We start from the raw sequence: 26416 nt of genomic DNA, 5'->3' as shown, positions 1-26416 counted from the left end.
CAGCCTCCTGAGTAGCCGGGATTACAGGTGTGTACCACCATGCCCGGCTCATTTTTGTATTTTTAGTAGAGACGGATTTGTCATGTTTACCAGGCTGGTCTCAAACTCCTGACCTCAAGTGGTCTGCCGGAGTCGGCCTCCCAAAGTGCTGGGATTACAGGCATGAGCCGCCACGCTTGGCCACTCAAAGTCTTTTATGACACCTCCAGAACTGTGTTTGCGGAAGATTAGACTGATCTTGTATGCTAAGGATTCCCAGGAAAAAAAGGAGGGCAGGGAGATTGTTTAGGAATCTGTTTTATGAAATGACAAAGGTCTGAATTATGGTGGTGGCCATAGGAATGGAGAGGGTGGGACCAGTGTGGGAGAGGTCTCATGGGAAGAATGGGTTAGTCTGTGCTCATCTGGGTTTGAGGAATGAATGAAAGGGGTGTGGGAAATACATACTGAAAGAGGGAAGTCAGGTTATGCCAAAGGAGAGCTGGCTGGAGGAAAAATAAAGAGCTCCATTTTAGAATTGGGAGTGATGCTGAGTTAGCCGTATAGAGCTATCAGTGGACTGGGCTGCGCTCATGCCTGTTATCCTAGTACTTTGAGCAGTCAAGGCGGACAATCACTTGAGCTCAGGAATTCAGGACCAGCCTGGGTAACATGGCAAAACCCTACCTCTACAAAAAGTACAAAAATTCAGCCAGGCATGATGGCTCACGCCTGTGATCCCCACACTTTGGGAAGCTGTGATGGATGGATTGCCTGAGGTCAGGAGTTCAAGACCAGCCTGGCCAACATAGTGAAACCCCATCTCTACTAAAAATATGAGAAAACAGCTGGGTGTGATAGCAGGTGCCTGTAATCCCAGCTACGTAGGAGGCTGAGGCAGGATAATCACTTAAACCCGGGACGTGGAGGTTGCAGTGAGGCTAGATCACACCATTGCACTCCAGCCTGGACAACAAGAGCGAAACTCTGTCTCCGAAAAAAAAAGTATGAAAATTCTCTGGGCATAGTGGTGTGTGTCTGTAGTCCCAGCTTCCCAAGAGGCTGACATGGAATGATCGCTTGAGCTCAAGCCATCGGGGAGATCAAGGCTGCAGTGAGCCATGATTGTGCCACTGTATTCTGGCACGGGTGACAGCGCAAGACCTTGTCTCATTTAAGGGAACAAAAAAAAAAAGGAAAGGAAATGTGGGATTGAAACAGAGAGGCCAGGATGGAAGTCACCTCTGTTGAGGGGGAGAGTCGAGACCATGAGCAGTCAACTGGAATCAGATTCTCAGGCTCACTCCCATACCTGGAACTCAGTTTCCTTCACATCCCTCCCAAGTCAGCATCTCCACAGAAGAGGAACTTGCTACCTCCCAAGCCTTCTATTTGGGCCATCCCAAACAACTTGACTGCTAGGAAAGCCTCCCATTTGGCCGGTGCAGTGTGGCTCATGCCTGGGAATCACAGCATTCTGGAAGGGCAAGGTGGGAGGATCGCCTGAGCCCAGGAGTTCGAAACCAGCCTGGGCAACACAGGGAGACCCTCTCTCTACAAATAATAAAAATTAGCCAGGCATGTGCCTGGGGTCCCAGTTAAGAAGCTGAGGCCCCAGTTAGGAAGCTGAGGCAGGAGGATTGAGCCTGGGAGGTCAAGGCTGCAGTGAGCTGTGTTTGTACCACTGCACCCCAGTCTGGGTGACAGAATGAGACCCTGTCTCAAAGGAAAAATTAAAGTGTCACATTCAGCTCCTATCTGCCTCTAAGGAAATACCATGATAATTAACAACAACATTAATGGCTGCTGTATCAAGCACTGTGTGGTAGGCATTGATTCTACCTGGTGCTTTGCAAGTGAAACTTGCATTGAACAAGTAGTTTCCACAGTCAAGAAGCAGAGTTCAATCATAAAACAGCTGTCTTTTAATCTTTGCCCTTGGATTCCATCTGGTTACCAGGACAGACTTAATACAGTAGCCATAATGTTCAGTTCACGTTGGTAATCAAAACTAGGACTTTAATTCAAAATAAATTCTCCTGAGGCAGGAGAATTGCTTGAACCACAGGAGGCAGCGGTTGTGGTGAGTGCACTTCAGCCTGGTACACACTTGTAGTCCCAGGTATTCAGGAGGCTGAGGTGGGAGATTCACTTGAGCCCAGGAGTTTGAGGCTGCAGTGAGTGATGACCATTCAATTCCCAAGGCAACATTCAATTCCCAGACATAAAGCTGGTCCTGGCAGCCTTGCAGTCACATGGGGAGTAGGGAGGTTTTTCTGGGATGACAGAGGAGAGGTTCATATTCCACAGAACCAAACACCTCACATTCCTTCATTCAAACCTCCTTGTTATTCCCATGGTTCTCTTCCAGAAGTGAGACCCTGTCTACGAAAAATAAAAACTTGGCTGGGTGTGGTGGCTCACACCTGTAATCCCAGCACTTTGGGAGGCCAAAGGGGGCAGATGACCTGAGGTCAGGAGTTAGAGACCAGCCTGGCCAACGTCTCTAAAATAAATAATAAATAAAAATAAAAGCAGTGAGGTGTGGTGGCACGCACCTGTAGCCCCAGCTACTCAGGAGGCTGAGGTGGGGGGATCACTTGAGCCCAGGAACTTGAGGCTGCAGTTAGCCATGATTGTGCCCCTGCACGCCATCTTGGCAACAGAGTGAGCTCCTATTTCAGGGAAGGAAACTGAGAGGGTAGGAGTAAAGGAATTGCTGTTTCCTAAGCTCCTGCTGTGTCAGGCCCAGCGCTAGGCAATTGATATCATTCAGCTCTTGAATGATCCTATAGCTTTTCCATGCGTGTTATTATCTCAGCTTACAGGTGAGGGCATTAATGCCTGATGCCTGTCACTGTGTTTAAGCCTTGGTCATCCTGGCACAGCCTGAGCTTACCACCGAGAGCCAGAACAGTGGTGGGGATTGACTGTGGACTCTGATTCTTAACCTGGGCTGTTTACCCGGAGCCAGGATCCCAGAGTGAAGCTCATAGTCTGGCTTCTCCAGGATCATCACGTGTTGTCTCTTCTCCACCAGAAGCAAATGCCCATCAATCATGCCCACCTGGACTGTCTGGGAGTTTGGGGTGGGTTGGCAGCTGAGCACTATGTCAAGCCCTTGGTGTCCCAGAGCTCCTATGAGAAGCCAGTGTTCAGGCCCAGCCTCCGACACCTCTGCTGTCAGTCAGGATGAGAGTTCCCCGGGTGTTGGGCAGACACAGGGAGGCAGGGAGATGAGCTGGATCTGGCTGGGTCTCTGCTTAGTCACAGGCTCTGGCAACCTCTAATGAAACATCCCTTCCCAGTTGGCTGTTCTCCCCAAGTATAGACACATGCTGTCTACTGCAGGGAAGCTTGCCAGCCTAACTGCTTCCGGACCACTCTGGGCTGACTCGGAGAGAGCCACACACAAACCCCTGGTTAGAAGGCCAGGCTAGGTCATCGTGTGGAAGGTGAAAGACCTTCCCCCTGGTGGGTGTACTGTCTGCAGGGACAAGGCCTGTGCTGGCACCCTGCTTTCTTGACAGAAAGTGGCTCTGGGCTGGGCATAGTGGCTCACACCTGTAATCCCAGCATTTTGGAAGGCTGAGGTGGGTGGATCACCTGAGGTCAGAAGTTTGAGACCAGACTGGCCAACGTGGTGAAACCCCATCTGTACTAAAAATACAAAAAATTAGTTGGGCTTGGTGGTGGGCGCCTGTAATACAAGCTACTCGGGAGGCTGAGGCGGGAGAATCGCTTGAACCTGGGAGACGGGGGTTACAGTGAGCAGAGATCGCACCACTGCACTCCAGCCCTGGTGACAGTGTGAGACTCTGTCTCACAAAAAACAAAAAGCAAAAATTGGCTGGGTGTGGTGACGCACACCTGTAATTGCAGCTACTCGGGAGGCTGAGGTAGGAGAATCACTTGAACCCAGGAGGTGGAGGTTTCAGTGAGCCAAGATTGTGCCACTGCATTCCAGCCTCGGTAACAAGAGCGAAACTCCGTCTCAAAAAAAAAAACAGTGGCTTTGCTTGCCCCCCAGAAAGCTATGTGTATTTCTCAGAGGGAGCAGTTCATAGGAAAGTCTGTCTTTCACCGTCAGCAAGCCAGATCCCCACGAAGTACTCTCTCTGACCACCTCACCCACCTGCCTGTCCATCCCTCTGCAAGAACTATCACACTGAGCGCCCTGAGAGTCAGTCTCTCTCTCTCTCTCTCTCTCTCTCTCTTTCTCTCTCTCTCTCTCTCTCTCTCTCTCTCTCTCTCTCTCTCTCTCTCTCTCTCTCTCTCTGTGTGGTTTTTATTTTTTTGAAACAAGCTTTTGTTGTTGCCCAGGCTGGAGCACAGTGGTGCAGTCTCAGCTCACTGCAACTTCAGACTCCTTTGTGCAATTGATCCTCCTGCTGAGGTCTCCCCTGTAGCTAGGACTACAGGTGCACACCACCATGCCTGGCTAATTTTTAAATTTTTTTATTTTTATTATTTTTTGAGATGGAGTCTTACTCTGTCACCCAGGCTGGAGTGCAGTTGTGCAGTCTCGGCTCACTGCAACCTCCGCCTCCTGGGCTCAAGTGATTCTCTTGTCTTGGCCTCCTGAGCAGCTGGGATTACAGGCATCCGCCACCATGCCAGGCTAATTTTTTGTATTTTTAGTAGAGATAGGGTTTCACCATGTTGGTCAGGCTGCTCTCAAACTCCTGACCTCAGGTGACCTGCCTGCCTTGGCCTCCAAAGTGCTGGGATTACAGGTGTGAGCCACTTTGCCTGACCTAAACTTTTTTTTTTTTTTTGAGATAGGCTCTCACTGTGTTGTCCTAGCTGGTCTTGAACTCCTGGCAGAAGCCTTGGACACCCAATATGCTGGGATTACACTCCTGGCAGAAGCCTTGGACATCCAATATGCTGGGATTACACTCCTGGCAGAAGCCTTGGACACCCAATATGCTGTGATTACAGGTGTGCGCTACCACATTCCACCAAAGGTCGCTTAAGAAGAGCGGTGCTGTGTTGAGAGTCCAGCATGAAGGAGGATGTCTTAAACTTGCCGTTTTGACTCTGCTGTTTTGAACAGGTCACCATGAAAATGAGACTTGGTAGAAGTGATTGATGTAGGCAGGGCGAGGGAGCTCAAAACAAAATAAACTCTGCCCCCCCCCAAAAAAAAATTCACATGGAAAAGATTCGATCTTGGGAGAAATACATTTAATCAAAATTGAAAGTGGAAAAAAATTGAAACTGGCTAATTGTGACATACAGAAAATCAATTAAGGAATTAAAGTGGCTTAATGGATTCACAAAGGAAAACCGTTCTGGCAAAAACTCGTCTATATTACTTTAATATTTTTATGTAAATTCACGATACATCAGAATATCCTTAAGGGCCCAAATGGTGGAGCCAAGGATATCTAAACTCTTCAGGGGCCGGGCACCTGTAATCCCAGCACTTTTGGAGGCCAAGGTGGGCAGATCACATGAGGTCAGGAGTTCGAGGCCGGCCTGGCCAACACAGTGAAACCCCGTCTCTACTAAAAATACGAAAATCAGCCGGGCGTGGCGGAGCGTGGCTGTAATCCCAGCTACTCGGGAGGCTGAGGTGAGAGAATTACTTGAACCCAGGAGGTGGAGGTTACAGTGAGCCGAGATCGTGCCACTGCACTCCAGCCTGGGGAACAGAGTGAGACTGTCTCAAAAAATAAATAAATAAATAAATAAACTCTTCAGGGTTCAGAGTTGGACCAAATGGGCTGGTTACCCGTGCTGAGTCCTCAGTTTACCCAAGGCTAGAGGTGCCCTAATTTCAGTTCACAGGGATGTGTCTGCTCTCAGAATCATGCCATTTGGTTCAGGGACTGCTCTCATCTTCCAGCACTTTAGGGGCAGTTCCTGCCTGACCAGGTAGAGTCCCCGCTTTGAGAAGGAGAAGGATCTACACAGGAGATCCCTGGGGCTGGGTTTTTATCTGGAGGACCAGAGGCGATTCTTTGGCTAGTAAGTAAGGACATAGCAATGGGGAAAGCTGGTAGTTTCTTGGTGGAATTGTTTCACAAATTACCTTAGGAGTGGCTGATTTCCCATCTACAAACTTCCACCATCCTTCTTTATTTAGTATAACCCTGCTTCCCGAGCAAATCACGCCTTGTCATTTGGAGTTGGGAGTTGGTGAACACAGTACCTTGGGGAGGAGGGTCATGGCACGGGCAGCCTTCCTGGCCTCTGTGTGGGATGGCGGGGCACCACCCGTGCTGTCTGCTTGGCCTCCCTGTCTGCTTTTCTCTTTGTTTCAGCTTCCAGTGTTCCTGCTTTTTGGTGGCCCTTAAAACATAGAATGGCTACTTCTTTTGGTGCCCATACTGCATCTAAAAGCTGCAGAATCTCTTCTGGATGCTTTGTTTGTCCCTTGGGCTGTTAAGAGCCCTCCTTATAGATATTCCCATGCACAGGCAGGGTGGTAAATGCATATCTGGAGTCAGCGTATCTGTTGGCTCTTTCGCCCTTTGCCAGTAATAATGCTCCGGTTAAAGCTATTAATCCTGCTCTCTGGGCTAATGTTCCTGTTGGCAAGCATCGGGCTTCTGTTACTGAGTCCAAAGTTACTACTGCATTCCCAGCCCGCCGATTTCCTGCCTCTATGGAGCTGCTCCCATCAGTGAAGTATTCTACATCTGGGTCCTGGACAGGGGGTAAGATCCTTCCGGCTGGAGAACACTTCATCTGTTGTTTCTGTGCACTCATGGAGCGGGGCCCCTGGTTCTCTGGGAAGCAGGGTGGCTGGGTTGAGGGTCTTTATGGTCTCTAGAGTTATGTGAGAATTCTCGCATGAGAGCCCTTGATCTTGGATCCTCCTCGGATTTGACAGCCAGTGGTGTCCTCTTTGATCCGTTAAGGTTGGGCCGAGTGCGGCCCTGGTACAGTCGAGTGCTGCACTTGTGGCTCGGGAGATGAAACGGCTCGGTCAGTCTGTCTGCTTCCTTCACCAACAGGGCTATGGCAGCCAGGGCCTCAAGGCAGGGGGGCCGTCTTCGTGCCACCGCATCTAGTTGTTTAGATAAGTAGGCCACTGGGCAGTGCCAGGATCCTAGGACTTAAGACCCCAGTGGCCATTCCTTTCTGTTCATGTATGTACAAGAAGAAAGGCTTGGTCATGTCGGTAGTCCTAGGGCCAGGGCCTCAGTTCTAAGGCTCGCTTAACTCATTGAAATGCCTTTTCCTGTTCATTTCCCCAAAGGAAAGGTTCTTTTCCCCCCGTTTTGTGGCTTCATTTAAGGACTTTGCTGTAAGTGAGAAGTTTGGAATCCAGATACAGCAGAACCCTGCTGCCCTAAAAACTGTTATATGACATCTGCAGGTTGGGGTTGGAAGGCTGCAAACAGCCTTGATCCAGGGCATACCTGGACTTTGCTTCCCTTGGCTTAGGGTAAATTCTAGGTACCCAACACTTCTCAGGCAGACTTGGGCTTTCCTTCCTGATGCTTTGTACCCTACTTCCCTTAACAGGTGGAGCAGTCTTTGTGTCCCTTGGTAACAATCTCCTAGGGTTGGGGCTGCTAAGAGAAGATCATCCGCATGCTGCAATAGGACACACTCTTTGTTGGGAGGACTGTCGGCCTTAAGATCTGTCACCAATGCTTCCCCTGAAGGTGGTGGGAGAGTTCTTAAACCCCTGCGGAAGTCTGACCCAAGTGAGTTGAAAATTGCCCCATTGGAAGGCAAATAATGGTCGGCTTATTGGTGCTAGACGGAGGCAGAAAAAGGCACCTTTTAGACCTAGCACAGTAAACCAGGCTGCACTCGCCAGAATAAGAGTTATTAGAGTGTAGGGGGTTGGCTCTGCTGGATGAATAGTGAGCGTAGCCTCGTTGATGGCTCACAAATCCTGTACTGGCCTGTAGTCATATACTCTAGGGGCGTATGAGGTTTTTTCTGTTGGCTTCTGCACTGGTAGGAGCAGAGTGTTCCAGGGTGACTGGCGTGGCTCCAGACTGCCATGGTTCTGCACTCGTTCTGTGTATTTCCATATACCTCTGATGGCTTCATGAGGCAAGGGGTACTGACAAAGGCAGACGGGTAGCACCTGGTTTTAATTCTACTGCAATTGGAGCCTGATTTACTGCTAATCCAGACAGGTTAGTTCCAGTCCAGACCTGGGAATTCATCTATAAGCCTAGCCAATGTAGTTTCTTCCTCTGGGGATATGGGGCAGTTTGTGACACCTGCATCATTTTAGGGTGCAGACTCCTTTCCTCAGCCTGTGGCACAGTCAGGGCTAGCACCATGGCCGTAGGTTTGGTGACATCTAAAGTTACATTTCTTTCCGGTCTAAGGGAGATCTGTGACTGTAGTTTCTGAAGCAGGTCTCTCCTTAACAAAGGCAGCGGGCACTTTGGGAGGTGTAAGAATTCATGCTGGACCTCCCATCCTCTAATAACACTCCTTTTTGATGGGCAGAAGCCTTTTCTCTGCCACGCCTGTGACTCCAATTACAGTAGCATGATTTAGTCAGTGCTCCCACTGGTTGAGTTACTGCTGAGTGTTCAGCACCTGTATCTACCATGAAGTCTTTCTTGGCCCCTACCTCTGTTCTGACCATAGGCTTCCAGGGGCCTAAAGAAATGGAGCCCAGGCCGGGCACGGTGGCTCAAGCCTGTAATCCCAGCACTTTGGGAGGCCGAGGCGGATGGATCACGAGGTCAAGAGATCGAGACCATCCTGGTCAACATGGTGAAACCCCACCTCTACTAAAAATACAAAAAATTAGCTGGGCATGGTGGCGCGTGCCTGTAGTCCCAGTTACCCAGGATGCTGAGGCAGGAGAATTGCCTGAACCCAGGAGGCGGAGGTTGCGGTGAGCCGAGATCGCGCCATTGCACTCCAGCCTGGGTAACGAGCGAAACTCTGTCTCAAAAAAAAAACAAAAACAAAAAAAAGAAATGGAGCCCAGCCTAGCTCAGTCCTCATAGCTCTCAGCTCCTGCCAGACCGATGAGGTCGGCATCCGGATCATGTAGGGTGCAGTGACTTGCTCTTCGATGCTGCGTCTCTGTCTCTCATTACTGTCACCCGCCTCCCTTTCCGGCATTCGTTCCTCTGGTGTCCTTTCCTTTTGCTTATCGCACACTGATCTTTCCCTAGCTTAGGCTGATTCTCAAAGTCTTCTTGAGTTAAACCTCTTTCTGGTCCTCGACCATGGCTGTGACCCCTCATGGCATTTGCCGCCCTTTCCATGAGGGCCGCCACAAGCAGGTCGGCCTCTCGTTTAAGCCTCTGATCCGTTTCCCTCCTAGCCTCCCGTTCTGCCTCTACCTCCTGGTTGATGAACACCTCGTGAGCCACTTGTATGAGCTGAGTGGCGGCCACACATTAAACCCGTCCAATTTCTGGAGTTTCTCCTAATATCACTCTGAGCCTGACTAACAAAGGCTGCGCTCACCATGCACTGATTTCCTGCTGCCTCTGGATCAAATGGAGTGTAGAGTCGGCATGCCTCACAGAGCCTTTCCGAGAACCCACCTGGGCTTTCATCTGCCTTCTGACGGACCTTGGAAATCTTCCCCAAATTCAGGGCCTTCTTCCCTCCAGCCTTGATTCCATTTAGAAGGGCCTCCCTAAATGCTCGCAGGTGTTGTCACCCTTCTGCCTCACTGGGGTCCCACTGGGGATCTGTCATCAGGTAATGCTCCTTGGCATATTGGTGGGCATCAACCGTGCCTGCTGGAGCATTGCTCTCCAGATATTGGAGGGTTGCCTGGGCTACTCTCTGCTGCTGCTCTGTTAACAGGGGCAGCGCGGACAGGAGCTCCTGGCAGTCTGCCTGTCGGGTTGTGAGTCAAGAGGATAGGCTGCATTAGATTAGCAATGGCGTGGGGCTTCTCCCTGTAGGAGGGGTGTGTGGTTTCCAGTTTGGGAGGTCAGTGGTGGAGGGCCTGTGGGTAAAGAGCCTTTCCCCACCACTCACTTGGCCCTGAGAATCCGGGTAAATTTGTGACCTAGTCTCCCAGAGGGGCATCTGCAAGGCTTGGGTGCGGCCGGGCTGGAGTCTCCTAGAACTGTTTCTTCTTCCCGTGTCCTTGGTTTCTATGGGTATGTATTTCCATTCCTTGCCAAGGGGTGGCGCAGCCTGCTTCTCCAGCTGCTTTTCCTTTCACCTTGCCTCAGATGAGCCAAAGATGGTTATACTGGTACATAAGGGGTGGGCATTCTCCCTCTGGATGGGCTTGTAGGATGGATTTCCTTGTCTTTCCTGCTTCCCCTCTCCTACTTCCTGGGTGAGGGGCACTGTGGTTTCCTTTACTACCTTGGGTTCAGCTGGAGCTGCTAAAGTCCTGCAGTACACTGACTGATAGGGCTGGAGCCACCTGGGGTTTAATTGTATTACCTTCAGCCAGGAGTGAATGTATGGGTACTGATCAGGGTGTCCAGATTGTCCTCAGACCCCAGTCACTACCTAATACATAGGGTCAACCACTTCACAATCTACTGTCCCTTCAGCTGGCCACCCGACATTGAAACAGGGCCATTCTAATCCACAGAGAGTTCTTAGCCTTTGAGGAGTTAGTCTAACCCCGTCATCTCCTCCAAAACCTTTCTTAAAGTTCCTCAGCACGCACTCCAGTGGAGTTGGTTTCAAGGCTTTTCCTCCCATCCCCTCCCTTGCAGTGCACTGTCACCCAGCCTTTTGTTCTGGACAGGCCAAATCAGGTCCCCCTGCAGGAGTTTCAGGTGCTGCTTAGCCAGGAGAGTGCCTTAATCCCTCCACAACAGCTGCAGTCATAGGGCGGCTCCTATCGGCCATACGCGGAATCACCCTAGATCTGGTCAGTCCTACGCTTGCCGCAGAGTGCACAGTCCACCCTAAGGGACCTGTGTCTCCCCCACCCCCCCCCCCGTCACTCCCCGTGTCGGTTCCTCCTAGAACCATCTCTTTCACACACTTTCACACACCTCCCCTTCCCAGTTTTTGCCTTTCCTTTTCTATGTTGGTGGGTATGTGAGTTTCATCAGAATCAGTGAGCTGCTCTCTCCTCCCCCAGCCCTACTGGGTTGCATTAATAATCACTGAGGCTGATCAAGTTCCAGTTAGGTGAGTTTCACTTGAACTGGGGAGCCCCTCTCGCTTCCCCTAGCCCTACTAGGTGGGGTTACTGGTCACTTCCCTGGAAGGTGACTGAAGCTCCAAATGTCTTACTGTGGTTCCTAAAGCACGCTGATCCTAAAGTCATTCTGCAGCCTCTTCCCGGCTCCTCTGCACTGCCCAGGGAAGGCACCGGGACTTGGGAGAGCTCATCTTCTTGAGAGAAGCCTCCCGGTGGTGCCTAGGTTCTCGGGTCTCCCTCCTCGACTCGGGGGCCCTGGCCTCACAGGCAAAGGAGACAGCAAGCCCCTCATCTCCAGTCCCAGATGAGCCCCCAGACATGTTGCAGAATTTTAGAGTCTGGAGAGACCGTTGAGGTTACAGAAGGAGTTTATTTTAGGGGCACACCGGCCCAGCTCAGATTCGCGTCCAAAATGGCTGCATACCCCACAAAGACAGAGCTTGACTTTTTATACATGAAGTATACAGTGGCACAAAAATAAGCTTGCAGGTGCAGAACAAAGACAGTTTATCAAGCAATGACAAGGCACATAACTCAGGCTCACATTTAACTTTTGCTCTGCAGCACAGATGCTTGCTATCTGTAGAGCTCAAGGATTCTAGCACGGGCCTTACCTGTTGTCCTCCACTACAGCACCTAGAAGGCTGGAGTCCAGCCTGCTTAGGCATTTCTTACGACCTTTGCTGTGTTACAGAAACTTAGTTATCGGCTATGGAGAAAAGAATACAAGAATTTATAAACTTAAAAAACTCACAAGGCAGGACGCAATTCCACAGGAGGGGAACCGACTCAGGGAAGTTTGCTTGTATAAGAAAAAGTTAATTTCTGCTGCTCTTTCCTGCATCAATTTTATTTTTGTATTGTGTTTTATTAATTTTTCTTTTCGCTCTTCAATACCACTGTACTTCAGCCTGGATGACAGCACAAGACCCTGTCTCAAAAATAAAATAAAAGGTAGCCTTCCTGCAGGAAGCTGCCGCACAGGCCTGACCCTTCCAGAAACAACTGGGCCCAGGAGGCAGTGTTCTGAGAGCAGCTCTGCCAACTGGAACTCAAGCCTAGCTCTGTACACGGCAGTGATTTTCCAGCCAGCAGCGACTACTGGGATCCCTAACACAGAGGCAACCTGTGTGGGCCCCTGCAGTGTCTTATCAAGCTCTTAGTGGAGCCACACCAGGCTCCTTTGAACTCTCCCAGGTGCTGCACTTGCCCCCGCCCCCAGGAGAATGTCCGTATCCTCTGTTTCACCCTCTCTCCCTCCTCCTCTTGCCCAGCCTCCTGTCTCAATTTAGCAGTCACATCCTTAACAACAACCCTTGTCCCATTCCTCCAACTAGGTGAGAACTTCGTCTTAGGTCCTCCTGTGACAGTGGATCCTACTTTTTTTTTTTTTGAAGGTGGAGTTGCTCTGTCACCCAGGATGGAGTGCAGTGGTGCAATCTTGGCCGACTGCAACCTCCGCCTCCTGGGTTCAAGCAATTCTCCTGCCTCAGCCTCCCAAATAGCTGGTTTTACAAGTACTTGTGACCACGCCCAGCTAATTTTTGTATTTTTAGTAGAGATTCATTTCACCATGTTGGGCAGGCTGGTCTCGAACTCTTGACCTCAGGTGATCCGCCAGCCTCAGCCTCCCAAAGTGCTGGGATTACAGGTGTGAGCCACCACGCCCAGCTGATCCTTTTTTTTCCCCCCAAGACATAGTCTCACTCTGTTGCCTGGGCTGGATTGAAGTGGCATGATCATGGCTCACTGCAACCTCACCTCCCAGGCTCAAGTGATTCTTCCACCTCAGCCTCCTGAGTTGCTGGGGCCACAGGCATATGCCACCCACACCTGGGTAACTTTTAACGTTTTTTTTGTAGAGATGGGTCTCACCATGTTGTCCAGGCTGGTCTTGAACTCCTGGGCTTGAGCAATCCCCCCACCTTGGCCTCCTGAGTAGCTGGGACTGCAGGTGTACAGCACCATGCCTAGCTAATTTGTATCACAGGGTCTTGCTATGTGGTCCAAGTTGGTCTTGAACTCCTGGGATCCAGATATCCTCCTGCCTAGGCCTCCCAAAAGTGCTGAGAATACAGGTATGCGTCACTATGCATGGCCTCAAGATGTTTTATAGTGCTCTTACGTCGTGCACTTCTTTCCCCAAGTGTCTGCATTTCATGCTAGACTCTAACCTCCATGAAGGCAACTTTGTTTGCCACAGTCATTTCCAATGCCTGGGACATCATAGGTGCTCAGTAATTATTTGCTAAATGAACAAATGAATTGGCCGCTGTTTTATATCTCATGTGATACGTATATGGCTCAGATATGTTGTATTCAAGATTTTATTCTCCTCTGCTCACATTTCACTACACATTTTTTTTTTTTTTTTGAGATGGAATCTCATTCTGTCGCCCAGGCTGGAATGGAGTGGCACGATCTTGGCTGTAACCTCCGCCTCCTGGGTTCAAGTGATTCTCCTCCCCCAGCCTCCTGAGTAGCTGGGGTTACAGGTATGTGCCACCATGCCTGGTTAATTTTTTTTTTTTTTTTTTTGAGACAGCATCTTACTCTGTCTCCCAGGCTGGAGTGCAATGGCGTGATCTCGGCTCATTGCAGCCTCTGCCTCCCAGGTTCCAGTGATTGTCCTGCCTCAGACCCCTGAGTAGCTAGGACTGTAAGTGCTCACCACCATGACTGGCTAATTTTTGTATTTTTAGTTGAGACAGGGTTTCACCATGTTGGCCAAGCTGGTTTTGAACTCCTGACCTCAGGTGATCCACCCGCCTCAGCCTTCCAAAGTCCTGGGATTACAGGTGTGAGCCACCGCACCTGGCCAAGTTTTTTTGTATTTTTAGTAGAGACAGGGTCTTGTCATGTCGGCCAGGCTAATCTCAAACTCCTGGCCTCAAGTGATCCACCTGTCTCAGCCTCCCAAAGTCCTGGGATTACAGTGAGCCACCATGCCTGGCTAGATACATTGTATTTAAGATTTTATTCTCCTCTGCACACATTTCACTGCGCAGTTTTGAAGCATTCCTGAGTACTGTCATCTTTGTTTGAAGGATGTTAAAAAAAGAGCTGAATTCGATATATCACTTTGTGATCACTCATCTAAAATAGAAAGAGAGGTGTGTTACACTGTGCGCCCTAATTCTTCCCAGTAGGATGCCTCGTTTGGTTTTGTGTGAACCGACAGAGCTGTACAACATCCTGAATCAGGTCACAAAACTATCCAGATTAACTGAACCCAACTATCTCTGTTTATTGGGTAAGTACTTGGAGAACGGGGGAGGTTGAACACAGTGTCCTTCAAATATTATTTTTGATGAGTTAAACTTTTGGGAGGGGGGATGAATGACTCTAGAACTGGGGTCCCTGGACCAGGTGAGGTGGCACACGCCTGTAATCCCGGCACTTATGGAGGCTGAGGTGGGTGAATCACTTGAGGCCAGGAGTTTGAGACCAGCTGGGCCAACAGGGCAAAACCCCATCTCTACTAAAAATATAAAAAAATTAGCCAGGCATGTGGTGCACACCTGTAATCCCAGCTACTCGGTGTAGGGCTATTGGCCCCACAGGGTCGTGGGGTGTCCTCCATAGCTGTGCTGAAGCACAGGATCCGAGAAATGAGACAGGACAGAGAAAAACTGGAAAAGAGCAGCTGGGCTCGGTGGGGAGGGCAGGGCGCACCACCTATGTGCAGAGACAGGCGAGGCCCTGAACGTCCAGAAGCATCAATATTTATTGGGTACAAGGCAGGGGGAAGGGTCATGAGTGAGGTCATCTATAGGCTTAATGATAGGACATACATAATCATGTGAGTAGCAGGCGAGAGGGCCACCCCATTATGTCACCTGGGCAGAGAAGTGGGCCGTGTGCAGTAGGGGCCTATGCCGTGCGGGGCATAGTAGTAGAGGGTCGTGTAGAAAAAAGGGGTCCACCACCATTAGGTCACCAAGAGAAGGAGGTGGGCTGTGTGCAACAGGTGTCGTGCGCAACACTTCTTATCTGGGGGCTGGAGATGTCAAAGGATTTCTAATAGAAGGATACTGTAAGCCAATGCAGTGGGGGCTGACAGACTTGTGCTGTTCTCTAAGATATTTTATGGGAGGATGATTTGAGCCAGCACAGAAGCGAGAAAAGGCTGACAGGGTGTACCGCCGCCATGACTGGTCACATCAGAGGGGTTCTTCTCCCTGGGTTACTTCCAGGATCTCAGGCCTGAGGCCTACTTTCCACAGGAACTGGATGCAAGGTACTACAACTCCTTTATCAGGAGGAGGGGCTCCTGCTCCAAGCCTGCCATACAGCGTATGCCCTTTCAGGCAGGGCCGCCACCACCTGGGTCTTTGGTTCTTGTCCTGGCCTGGCTGTTTTCCCATGTACGGCTTCTGTTCTGTGACTGCTCTAGGCATTCCTCCTACTACAAATACTATATGGTTATATGGAAGGATTCTATAAATCAGCACTAAATGTGTCGGTACAGCTCCGACTACAATACACAGGCACTAATTCTATAATATGATTATATATAAAGGATTATACAAAGGAAATAGCTGAGTAATAACACTTTAAGCTACTCTTCAGGCACTAATTGTGCCTGGGGTTTGCCCAGCTCTCCTTCCTCGGTGCACATGTTGGGGGTTATCCACACTCGGGAGGCTGAGGCGGGAGAATTGCTTGAACCTGGGAGGTGGAGGTTGGAGTGAACCGAGATCGCACCACTGCATTCTCAGCCTGGGCAACAGAGTGAGACCCTGTCTCAAAAAAGAAAAAAAAAAAACAAGAAAACAAAAAACAGGGGTCCCCAACCCCCAGTACCAGTCTGTGGCCTATTAGGAGCCAGGCCGACGGCAGAAGGTGAGCAGCAGGGAAGCCAGTGAAGCTTCACCTGTAGTTACAGCCACGCCCCTTCGCTCACATTCCTGCTTGAGCTCCACCTCCTCAGATCAGCTGCAGCGTTAGATTCTCACAGAAGCGTGAACCCTGCTGTGAACTGCAGATGCCAGGGATGTAGGCTGCCCGCTCCTTATGAGAATCTAACGCCTGAGGACCTGTCACTGCCTCCCATCACCCTCGGATGGGACTGTCTAGTTGCAGGAAAACAAGCTCAGGGATCACTCACGTGGTGGTGAGTTGCAGAATTATTTCAGAATATATTACGGTGTCTAACAATAGAAATAAAACATGCAAAAAATGTAATGTGCTGGAGTTATCCCCGATTCATCCCAACCCCACTGTCCTGTTCTGTGGGAAAAATTGTCTTCCACGAAACCGGTCCCTGGTGCTAAAGGGGCTGGGGATCGCTGCTTTAGAAAGCTGTTAAGAGGCCAAGTGTGGTGGCTTATGCCTCTCATCCCAACGTCTTGGGAGACCAAGGCAGAAGAATTGCTTGACCCTGGGAGGCAGAGGTTGCAGTGATCTGAGATCATGCCACTGCACTCCAGCCTGGATGGGGATTTAGTGTGAGCTCACTTCAAATTTGATTTCTTCCTTCCCCTCCCTCCCTCCCTCCTTTGCTTCCTCCATCTCTTTATTCATTTGAGACAGAATCTTGCTCTGTTGCCCAGGCTGGAGTGCAACGGCATGATGTTGGCTCACCTCAGCCTCCAATTGACAGATTTAAGTGATTCTCTTTCCTCAACCTCCTGAGTAGCTGGGATTACAGGCATGCACCACCACGCCCAGCTAATTTTTGTGTTTTTAGTAGAGACGGGATTTTGCCATGTTGACCAGGCCTCCTGGCCTCACGTGATCCGCCCGCCTCAGCCTCCCAAAGTGTTGGGATTACAAGGGTGAGCCATTGCACAGCCCTGCATCTCAAGTTTTAAACCAACAATGACTATCCCTTAGCTGCCCAGCAAATAGATGTTGATGACGATGGAAGTCTGCTAAGTAGTTTGGTCATATGTTCCTTTGCAAATTCAGCTCTTAGTTAAATGCTTTTCCTTTCCAGATGTCCGTTCCAAACGGGAATATGATGAGAGCCACGTGATTACAGCCCTTCGTGTGAAGAAGGTACGTGGGCAGAGCCAGGATCTGAGGCAGCCTGGCTACCCTGCAGCCAGGTGGGGAAGAAGGGGAGGTTTTACCCTCAATCCAGCGGGCAGCAGAGGCTGGACTGATTTCTCTGCGTCCACCATGGTGGTCTTCCACACCTCTCACTCTCACACATTTTCTCAGGTATCCTCCCATCCCTCAATATTTATCAACACTCCATTAGACAAATATTGATTTCCCTTTTTTTTTTTTTTTTTTGAGACAACTGCCTTGCTCTGTCACCCAGGCTGGAGAGCAGTGGCATGATCATAGCTCACTGCAGCCTTAAACTCCTGGGCTTGGCTGGACACAGTGGCTCACGTCTGTAATCCCAGCACTCTGGGAGGCCGAGGTGGGTGGATCACCTGAGGTCAGGAGTTTGAGACCAGCCTGGCCAGCATGGTGAAACTTCGCCTCTACTAAAAATACAAAAATTACCTGGGTGTGGTGGCTCACACCTGTAGTCCCAGCTACTCAGGAGGCTGAGGCAGGAGAAATCACTTGATTTCTCTGGAGCTACTTGGGAGGTGGAGGTTGCAGTGAGCTGAGATCATACCATTGTACTTCAGCCTGGGTTACAGAGTGAGACTTGGTCTCAAAAAACCTCCTGGGCTCAAGTGATCCTACCCCACTCAGCCTCCAGAGTAGCTGAGACTACAAGGGGCTGATACCATGCCTGGCTAATTTTTGGATTTTCTGTAGAAATGAGGTTGCACTGTGTTGTCCAGGCTGCTCTTGAACTCTGGGCTCTAGCCGTCCTCCTGCCCTGGCCTCCCACAGCGCTGGGATCACACGTGTGAGCCACCAAGCCTGGCCACATACTGATTCAATTCCTTCATGTGCCAGGTGCAGCTCCAGACCTTGGGGATGCAACAGAGTACAGCAGCCTGAGCTCACTGTCCCTGCCCTCATGGAGCTTTCTCTCTCTTTTTTTCTTTTTAGTTTTTTTTTCTGTTTTTATTTTATTTTTTGTTTTTATATTTATTTTTGGAATTTTATTTTTTAAATTTTTAGGGAAAGGTCTTGCTCTGTCACCCGGGCAGGAGTGCAGTGGCACAATCATGGCTTGAACTCCTGGGTTCAAGCCATCCTCCCACTTCAGCCTCCTGAATAGCTGGGACTACAGACTTCTGCCATTAGGCAATTTGTTTTTTTTTTTTAACAGGATCTTATTATGTTGCCCAGGCTGTCACAGACCTTCTGTTCTAGTTGCCAAACATACAATAAACCCCACAGATAATTGGCTATAATCCAAAGACGGAAGCCCCTCCCTTTTTTCCTTCCCATCCCATCCCATCTTCCCTTCCCCCTCCTGAGAAGTGGACAGCACCTGGCAGTCACCACGTCCCCTACTACAGTGAGGACTTCTCCCCACACCTCCAGGGTGTCTTCTCTCTTAAGTCATTGTGAAGCCTGGCTGCCTTCACCCAGGATCCGTCTCTATCCTCCTCAGTCCTGATCGCGTTCTCTGCCCTCCTCAGTCCCCATCGCGTTCTCTGTCCTCCTCAGTCCCCATCGCGTTCTCTGCCCTCCTCAGTCCCGATCGCGTTCTCTGTCCTCCTCAGTCCCGATCGCGTTCTCTGCCCTCCTCAGTCCCGATCGCGTTCTCTGCCCTCCTCAGTCCCGATCGCGTTCTCTGCCCTCCTCAGTCCCGATCGCGTTCTCTGCCCTCCTCAGTCCCGATCGCGTTCTCTGCCCTCCTCAGTCCCGATCGCGTTCTCTGTCCTCCTCAGTCCCCATCGCGTTCTCTGTCCTCCTCAGTCCCCGTCGCGTTCTCTGCCCTCCTCAGTCCCCGTCGCGTTCTCTGCCCTCCTCAGTCCCCATCGCGTTCTCTGCCCTCCTCAGTCCCGATCGCGTTCTCTGCCCTCCTCAGTCCCGATCGCGTTCTCTGCCCTCCTCAGTCCCGATCGCGTTCTCTGTCCTCCTCAGTCCCCATCGCGTTCTCTGTCCTCCTCAGTCCCCGTCGCGTTCTCTGCCCTCCTCAGTCCCCGTCGCGTTCTCTGTCCTCCTCAGTCCCCGTCGCGTTCTCTGTCCTCCTCAGTCCCGATCGCGTTCTCTGCCCTCCTCAGTCCCCATCGCGTTCTCTGCCCTCCTCAGTCCCGATCGCGTTCTCTGCCCTCCTCAGTCCCGATCGCGTTCTCTGCCCTCCTCAGTCCCGATCGCGTTCTCTGCCCTCCTCAGTCCCGATCGCGTTCTCTGCCCTCCTCAGTCCCGATCGCGTTCTCTGCCCTCCTCAGTCCCGATCGCGTTCTCTGCCCTCCTCAGTCCCGATCGCGTTCTCTGTCCTCCTCAGTCCCCATCGCGTTCTCTGTCCTCCTCAGTCCCCGTCGCGTTCTCTGCCCTCCTCAGTCCCCGTCGCGTTCTCTGTCCTCCTCAGTCCCCGTCGCGTTCTCTGTCCTCCTCAGTCCCGATCGCGTTCTCTGCCCTCCTCAGTCCCCATCGCGTTCTCTGCCCTCCTCAGTCCCGATCGCGTTCTCTGTCCTCCTCAGTCCCCGTCGCGTTCTCTGCCCTCCTCAGTCCCGATCGCGTTCTCTGCCCTCCTCAGTCCCGATCGCGTTCTCTGTCCTCCTCAGTCCCGATCGCGTTCTCTGTCCTCCTCAGTCCCCGTCGCGTTCTCTGCCCTCCTCAGTCCCCGTCGCGTTCTCTGTCCTCCTCAGTCCCCGTCGCGTTCTCTGTCCTCCTCAGTCCCGATCGCGTTCTCTGCCCTCCTCAGTCCCCATCGCGTTCTCTGCCCTCCTCAGTCCCGATCGCGTTCTCTGTCCTCCTCAGTCCCCGTCGCGTTCTCTGCCCTCCTCAGTCCCGATCGCGTTCTCTGCCCTCCTCAGTCCCGATCGCGTTCTCTGTCCTCCTCAGTCCCGATCGCGTTCTCTGCCCTCCTCAGTCCCCATCGCGTTCTCTGTCCTCCTCAGTCCCCATCGCGTTCTCTGTCCTCCTCAGTCCCCGTCGCGTTCTCTGCCCTCCTCAGTCCCCGTCGCGTTCTCTGCCCTCCTCAGTCCCGATCACGTTCTCTGCCCTCCTCAGTCCCCATCGCGTTCTCTGCCCTCCTCAGTCCCGATCACGTTCTCTGCCCTCCTCAGTCCCGATCGCGTTCTCTGCCCTCCTCAGTCCCCGTCGCGTTCTCTGCCCTCCTCAGTCCCCGTCGCGTTCTCTGTCCTCCTCAGTCCCGATCGCGTTCTCTGCCCTCCTCAGTCCCCGTCGCGTTCTCTGCCCTCCTCAGTCCCGATCGCGTTCTCTGCCCTCCTCAGTCCCGATCGCGTTCTCTGTCCTCCTCAGTCCCCATCGCGTTCTCTGCCCTCCTCAGTCCCCATCGCGTTCTCTGTCCTCCTCAGTCCCCGTCGCGTTCTCTGCCCTCCTCAGTCCCGATCGCGTTCTCTGTCCTCCTCAGTCCCCATCGCGTTCTCTGCCCTCCTCAGTCCCCATCGCATTCTCTGTCCTCCTCAGTCCCCATCGCGTTCTCTGCCCTCCTCAGTCCCCATCGCGTTCTCTGTCCTCCTCAGTCCCGATCACGTTCTCTGTCCTCCTCAGTCCCCATCGCGTTCTCTGTCCTCCTCAGTCCCGATCACGTTCTCTGCCCTCCTCAGTCCCCGTCGCGTTCTCTGCCCTCCTCAGTCCCCGTCGCGTTCTCTGCCCTCCTCAGTCCTCATCGCATTCTCTGTCCTTCACTTGGAGGTTCTCTTTGACTTCTTTGTTATTTTCTATCTCTTTGGTCCACCGTCATTTTCTTTCTTTCTTTTTTTTTGGGGGGACAGAGTCTCACCCTGTCCCCCAGGCTGGAGTGCAGTGGTGTGATCTTGGCTCACTGCAATCTCCACTTTCCGGGTTCAAGCAATTCTCCTGCCTCAGCCTCCTGAGTAGCTGGGATTACAGTCAGGCACCTCCACACTCGGCTAATTTTTTGTATTTTTAATAGAGACAGGGTTTCACCATGTTGGCCAGGCTGGTCTCAAGCTCCTGACTTTGTGTTCCATGTGCCTGTAGCCTCCCAAAGTGCTGGGATTACAGGTGTGAGCCCCGGTGCCCTGCCAGGTCACCTTCATTTTCTCCTTCTGCCACCTGAAGATAACCGTTGGTCTGTCCTTGATCTCCATATCTGTCAGGGTACTTTCTTGCCAGAGGTTTCACTGGAACTTACAGCTGCATGATGTATGCATGGGCAATTAGCAGTCCTGTCAAGTTTACTTCTAAAATTTTGTGCTGGGCGTGGTGGTTTACACCTCTAATCCTAGCACTTTGGAAGGCCAAGACGGGAGAATTGCTTGAGTCTGGGAGTTCAAAACCAGCCTGGGCAACGTAGCAAGACTCCTGTCTCTACAAAAAATTGAAAGATTAGCTCAGTGTGGTGGTGCACATCTGTAGCACTGGCTACTTGGGAGGCTGAGGTGGGAGGATCACTTGAGCCCAAGAGGTCAGTCGCACCACTGCACTCCAGCCTGGGTGACAGAGCAAGACCCTGCCTCAAAAATAATAAAATAAAATCGTCTTCAAAAATTCTCCTTTACTCCCCATTCCCACTGTACTCTTACAGACCCCATCTCTGCTGCTTTATCTACACCTAACTCAGTGACTCGGCAGGGAGCATGGGCAGGGTGTATTTTCCCAGGATATTTTTCTGTCCCAATTCATCATTATTGTCTTTTTGTCTTTTTTTTTTTTTGAGACAGAATCTTGTTCTATCTGCGCAGGCTGGAGTGCAGTGGTGCGATCTCGGCTCACTGCAACCTCCATCTCCCAGCTTCAAGCAATTCTCCTGCCTCAGTCTGCCACCTAGCTGGGGTTGCAGGCACCTACCACCATGCCCGACTAATTTTTGTATTTTTAGTAGAGATGGAGTTTTGCCATGTTGGCCAGGCTGGTCTCGAACTCCTGATCTCAAGTGATCCGCCTGCCTCAGCCTCCCAAAGCACTGGGATTACAGGTGTGAGCCGCCGCACCCGGCCACCATCTCACTCTTAATCCCCATCGAAGGCTTCTTTCTTCAGCCTATTCAGAGCAGCCTCGTGGTGTATGGGCCTCTGTTCCCACTGAGCTCTCAACTCTGCGCATTTCTTTGATTCTGGCAGTACCTCCTGCTCTGGGAAAGAGACATTCTCTCCGCTTCTGCCCCTCAGCACCTCTCATTTAGGCTGACAGCTCTTGTCTTCCCTCCCTAAAGTCCCAGTTTGCAGATTGAGGCCTTCAGGGCATCCCCAGCCCCAGCCCCAGCAGGGCAGAAAGTCTCCAATCTCTGTGTTCTCAGCCTTCTTGGATCTGACCACATCTCTCTCCAGCGTCATCCACAGTCACGTCCGCTCCCACCGACGTCTCAGCAGCGCTGTGCTGCCACGCTTCCTCGCTTCTGTGATGCATGTGTATCCCATGCTCTAACATTTTTTGAAAACAGGATATGTCCTACCGTTGATTTGTATGAAGTGCTGCTCTCTTGCCCAGGCTGGAGTGCAGTGGCGCCATCTCAGCTCAGTGCAACTCTGCCTCCTGGGTTCAATTCTCTCACCTCAGCCTTCTGAGTAACTGGGACTACAGGCATGCGCCACCACAGCCGGCTAATTTTTTTTTTTTTTTTTTTTTTTGGTATTTTAGTAGAGATGGGGTTTTACCATGTTGCCCAGGCTGGTCTTGAATGCCTGAGCTCAGGCAATCTGCCTGCCTTGGCCTCCCAAAGTGCTAGGATTACAGGTGTGAGCCACCTTGCCCAGCCTGTTTCTTATTTGTTTCTTTGTTTTGTTTGGAGACGGGGTCTTACTCTGTCACCCAGGCTGGAGTGCAGTGGCGCCATCACTGCTCACTGCAGCTTTGAACTCCTAGGATCAAGCAATCCTCCCACCTCAGCCTTCCCAGTAGCTGGGACCATCGGCGTGCACCACCATACTCAGCTAAATTGTATTTCTTGTAGAGATGGGGTCTCACTATGTTGCCCAGGCTGGTCTTGAACTCCCGGGTTCAAGCAATGCTCCCTCCTCAGCCTTCCAAAGTCCTGGGACGACAGGCCTGAGCACCAGGCCTGGCTTGATTTGTATTTTTAATATGGTAGTAGTGTCTCGTTCCCGAAAAGTGGGTGTGGTGAGCATCTTTTGTTTTTCCGCCCAGTACCTCCCCCATTTTGGGGGCACCTTCTCTCTCTGCTCAAACCGTGGGTTTCTAGAGGCACTCTCTAAAGTAACATCCTGGCCAGGTGCAGTGGCTTGTGCCTGTAATCCCAACACCTTCGGAGGCTGAGCTGGTCTGAGACCACTTGTGTCCAAGAGTTCAAGACCAGCCTGGACAACACAGTGGGACCCCAGAAGGCATTTGTTTACTGCCTTCTTTTTGAGTGTTTGTTGTTGTTGTTTTCCAAAAGAGTTTCACCCTGTTACCCAGGCTCAAGTGCAGTGATGTGATCTCGGCTCACTGCAACCTCTGCCTCCTAAGGTCAATCCATTCTCCTGCCTCAGCTTCAGCCTCCTGAGTAGCTGGGACTACAGGCATATACCACCACACTCAGCTAATTTTTGTATTTTTAGTAGAGACGGGGTTTTACCCTGTTGGCCAGGCTGATCTCGAACTCCTGGCCTCAGGTACTCTGCCTGCCTTGATCTCCCAAAGTGCTGGGATTACAGGCATGAGCCACTGCGCCTGGCCTTGTTGTTAATGTTTTGAGACAGGTCTTGCTCTGTCACCCAGGCTGGAGTACAGTGGTACAATCAGAGCTCACTGTAGTCTCCACCTCCAAGGCTCAAGTGATCTGCTCACCTCAGCCTCCCGAGTAGCTGGGACTACGGGTACACCCCACCACACCTGGCTTTTTTGTGTCTTCAAATATATATATAGAGAGAGATATAAATTAGCCAGGCGTGGTGGTGTGTGCCCGTGGTCCCAGCCACTCAGGAGGCTGAAGTGGGAGGATCATCTGAGCCCAGGAGTTCAAGGCTGCAATGAGCTATGACTGCACCACTGCAGTCCAGCCTGGGCAACACAGTGAGACCCTGTCTTTAATGTAACATAAAATCATATCCAGGACCCTGGCCGCAGTGATTGGTCATGGGTCAGGACCCTGGCCGCAGTGATTGGTCCTGGGTCAGGACCCTGGCCGCAGTGATTGGTCCTGGGTCAGGACCCTGGCCGCAGTGATTGGTCCTGGGTCAGGACCCTGGCCGCAGTGATTGGTCCTGGGTCAGGACCCTGGCCGCAGTGATTGGTCCTGGGTCAGGACCCTGGCCGCAGTGATTGGTCATGGGTCAGGACCCTGGCCGCAGTGATTGGTCATGGGTCAGGACCCTGGCCGCAGTGATTGGTCATGGGTCTGGGATGAAAGCTGAGCCAATCAGAATTGGAATTAGAGAAGGGTATCTCTGTCCAGCCTGGTGGTGGAACTGGGAAGACAGGAGTCTGAGCATTGCCGGGGTGTGTGGCTCAAGCCTCTGGAGGAAATCCTCTGAGAAGGGGAAGTCAGTGTGCAGGGCAAAGGGGAGAGGAGGAGAGCTCAAAGGAGATCTGGCCTTTAGGGTCTCTGGGTCCTAAAGCCAGCTTGTTTAGGTTTGGAAACCGGCTGCATCTTTGCCTTGCCTGGAGTGTTACCTGCCAATAAGTCCCTCTTTTGTGCATACTCCTAATCAAATTGGTAGTACACCTTATTATCCATAGTGTCTGTTTCTGTTTTTGGTTTTGTTTTTGTTTTTTCGAGACAGTCTTACTCTGTCACCCAGGCTTGAGTGCAGTGTTGCAGTCGTAGCTCACTGCAGCCTTGCAGTGAACTCCAGGGTTCAAGCGATCCTCCCACCTCAGCCTCAGCATGAGCCACCATGACCAGCTGTATTTGATCTTCCAGTTCATCTCATTCCTTCTGCTCACTCATCACTTCTGCTTCTACACACTGTCTACTTACTGCCTTCTTTTTGGGTGTTTTTTGTTTTGTTTTTGTTGTTGTTTTGGGACAGGGTCTTGTTCTGTCACCCAGGCTGGAGTGCAGTGACACAATCACAGCTCACTGCAGCCTCCATCTCCTGGGCTCAAGTGATCCTCCCACCTCAGCCTCCTGAGTAGCTGGGACTATAGGAACATGCCACCATGCCTGGCTGATTTTTGTATTTTTTTTTCATAGAGACAGGGGTCTTGCTGTGTTGCCCAGGCTGGTCTCGAACTCCTGGCCTCAAGCAGTCCTCCTGTCTTGGCCTCCCAAAGTGCGGGGACTACAGGTGCAAACCCCCACATCCAGTCTGGTGCTTCTAGATTCAGCCTCCTGTGCCAAACACTCTCTCTATGAGACAGGATGTCACAATTCAATTGACCATAGTTTCTCTGACACCAGGGCACCTAACAGGCTGTGGACCAGTCAGCAGTCCAGCCATTCTTTTTGTTTAAAAAAAAAAAAAACAATAAAATTCTATATAGAGACGGGGTTTCACCGTGTTGGCCAGGATGGTCTTGATCTCTTGATCTCGTGATCCACCCGCCTCGGCCTCCCAAAGTGCTGGGATTACAGGTGTGAGCCACCACGCCCGGCCAAGACCAGTGGTTCTTTGGTCAGGCACTTCTCTCTGGTCCAGTCAGCTGTGGTCAGCTTTTATCAGAAGGGGACATAGTTGTGGAGGGATTTAACAGGTTCTCCATCCACTGTCTCAGTGCTTCTGTGCCTGTGTCTGTAGTCAGGCGAGAGAATGCAGTCTTAGCTCCCCACAGTGCTGGTATGCAAGGAGTCTGCTCAGCCAAACCTGCCCACCAACAGGCCTCTCTTGTGTTTTTTTAAGAAAATGAATGAATATCTTCTCCCGGAGTCTGTGGACCTGGAGTGTGTGAAGTACTGCGTGGTGTATGATAACAACACCAGCACTCTGGAGGTACTCTTAAAAGATGATGATGATGGTTCAGACTCGGATAGTGCTGTCAAAGGTGGGTTTTCTGTGACAGCAGCAAGAATAATAGGTAATGGCTATTGGACAAATTTGTTATAGGACCAACAAGTTCATATGTGGGAACAGGCCAATGACACTGAGACAGCAGGGTTTGCATCAGAGAAAGAGCTTCGTGATCACAGGATACCAAGCAAGGAGATGGACAGAGGCCCTCAAATCCATCTCCCCAAGGAGTTGTGGAATGGGTTTTCTTGGTGGTGGTGATGGTGGTTTTTTTGTTTTTTTTTTTTTGAGATGGAGTCTTGCTCTGTTGCCAGGCTGGAGTGCAATGGCACTATCTCTGCTCACTGCAGCTTTGCAACCTCTGCCTCCCTGGTTCAAGTGATTCTCCTATCTCAGCCTCCCAAGTAGCTGGGACTACAGGTGCATGCCACCATGCCCAACTAATTTTTGTAATTTAGTAGAGACAGGGTTTCACCATGTTGGCCAGGATGGTCTCGATCTCTTGACC

General features: G+C 51.3%; 1 protein-coding gene across 40 annotated transcripts in view; it reads left to right on the top strand.

The window, feature by feature from the left end:
- Positions 1-26416, top strand: part of STYXL1 (serine/threonine/tyrosine interacting like 1) — a 58119-nt gene that overhangs the window by 4019 nt on the left and 27684 nt on the right. For 5 of the 40 annotated variants that reach the window (XM_078355223.1, XM_078355195.1, XM_078355274.1 and 2 more), the window contains exon 2: positions 16998-17059. Coding sequence is in view for 26 of the 40 variants with exons in the window: in XM_078355175.1 (XP_078211301.1) it covers positions 24287-24457; positions 25801-25942 (313 nt within the window). In the remaining 14 variants the exon portion in view is untranslated. Of the gene's footprint in view, positions 1-4923; positions 5076-7461; positions 7647-12604; positions 13552-14202; positions 14310-16997; positions 17060-22672; positions 24458-25800; positions 25943-26416 lie in introns of those variants that run through there. The other 35 variants (XM_054247682.2, XM_054247674.2, XM_054247705.2 and 32 more) reach the window with 20 other exon arrangements.

This window comes from Callithrix jacchus, chromosome 2, assembly GCF_049354715.1.
Source record: "Callithrix jacchus isolate 240 chromosome 2, calJac240_pri, whole genome shotgun sequence".
Taxonomy (NCBI): domain Eukaryota; kingdom Metazoa; phylum Chordata; class Mammalia; order Primates; family Cebidae; genus Callithrix; species Callithrix jacchus.
The sequence above is the reverse complement of the archived record's forward strand: the minus strand, read 5'-3'. Positions and strand labels throughout refer to the sequence as shown.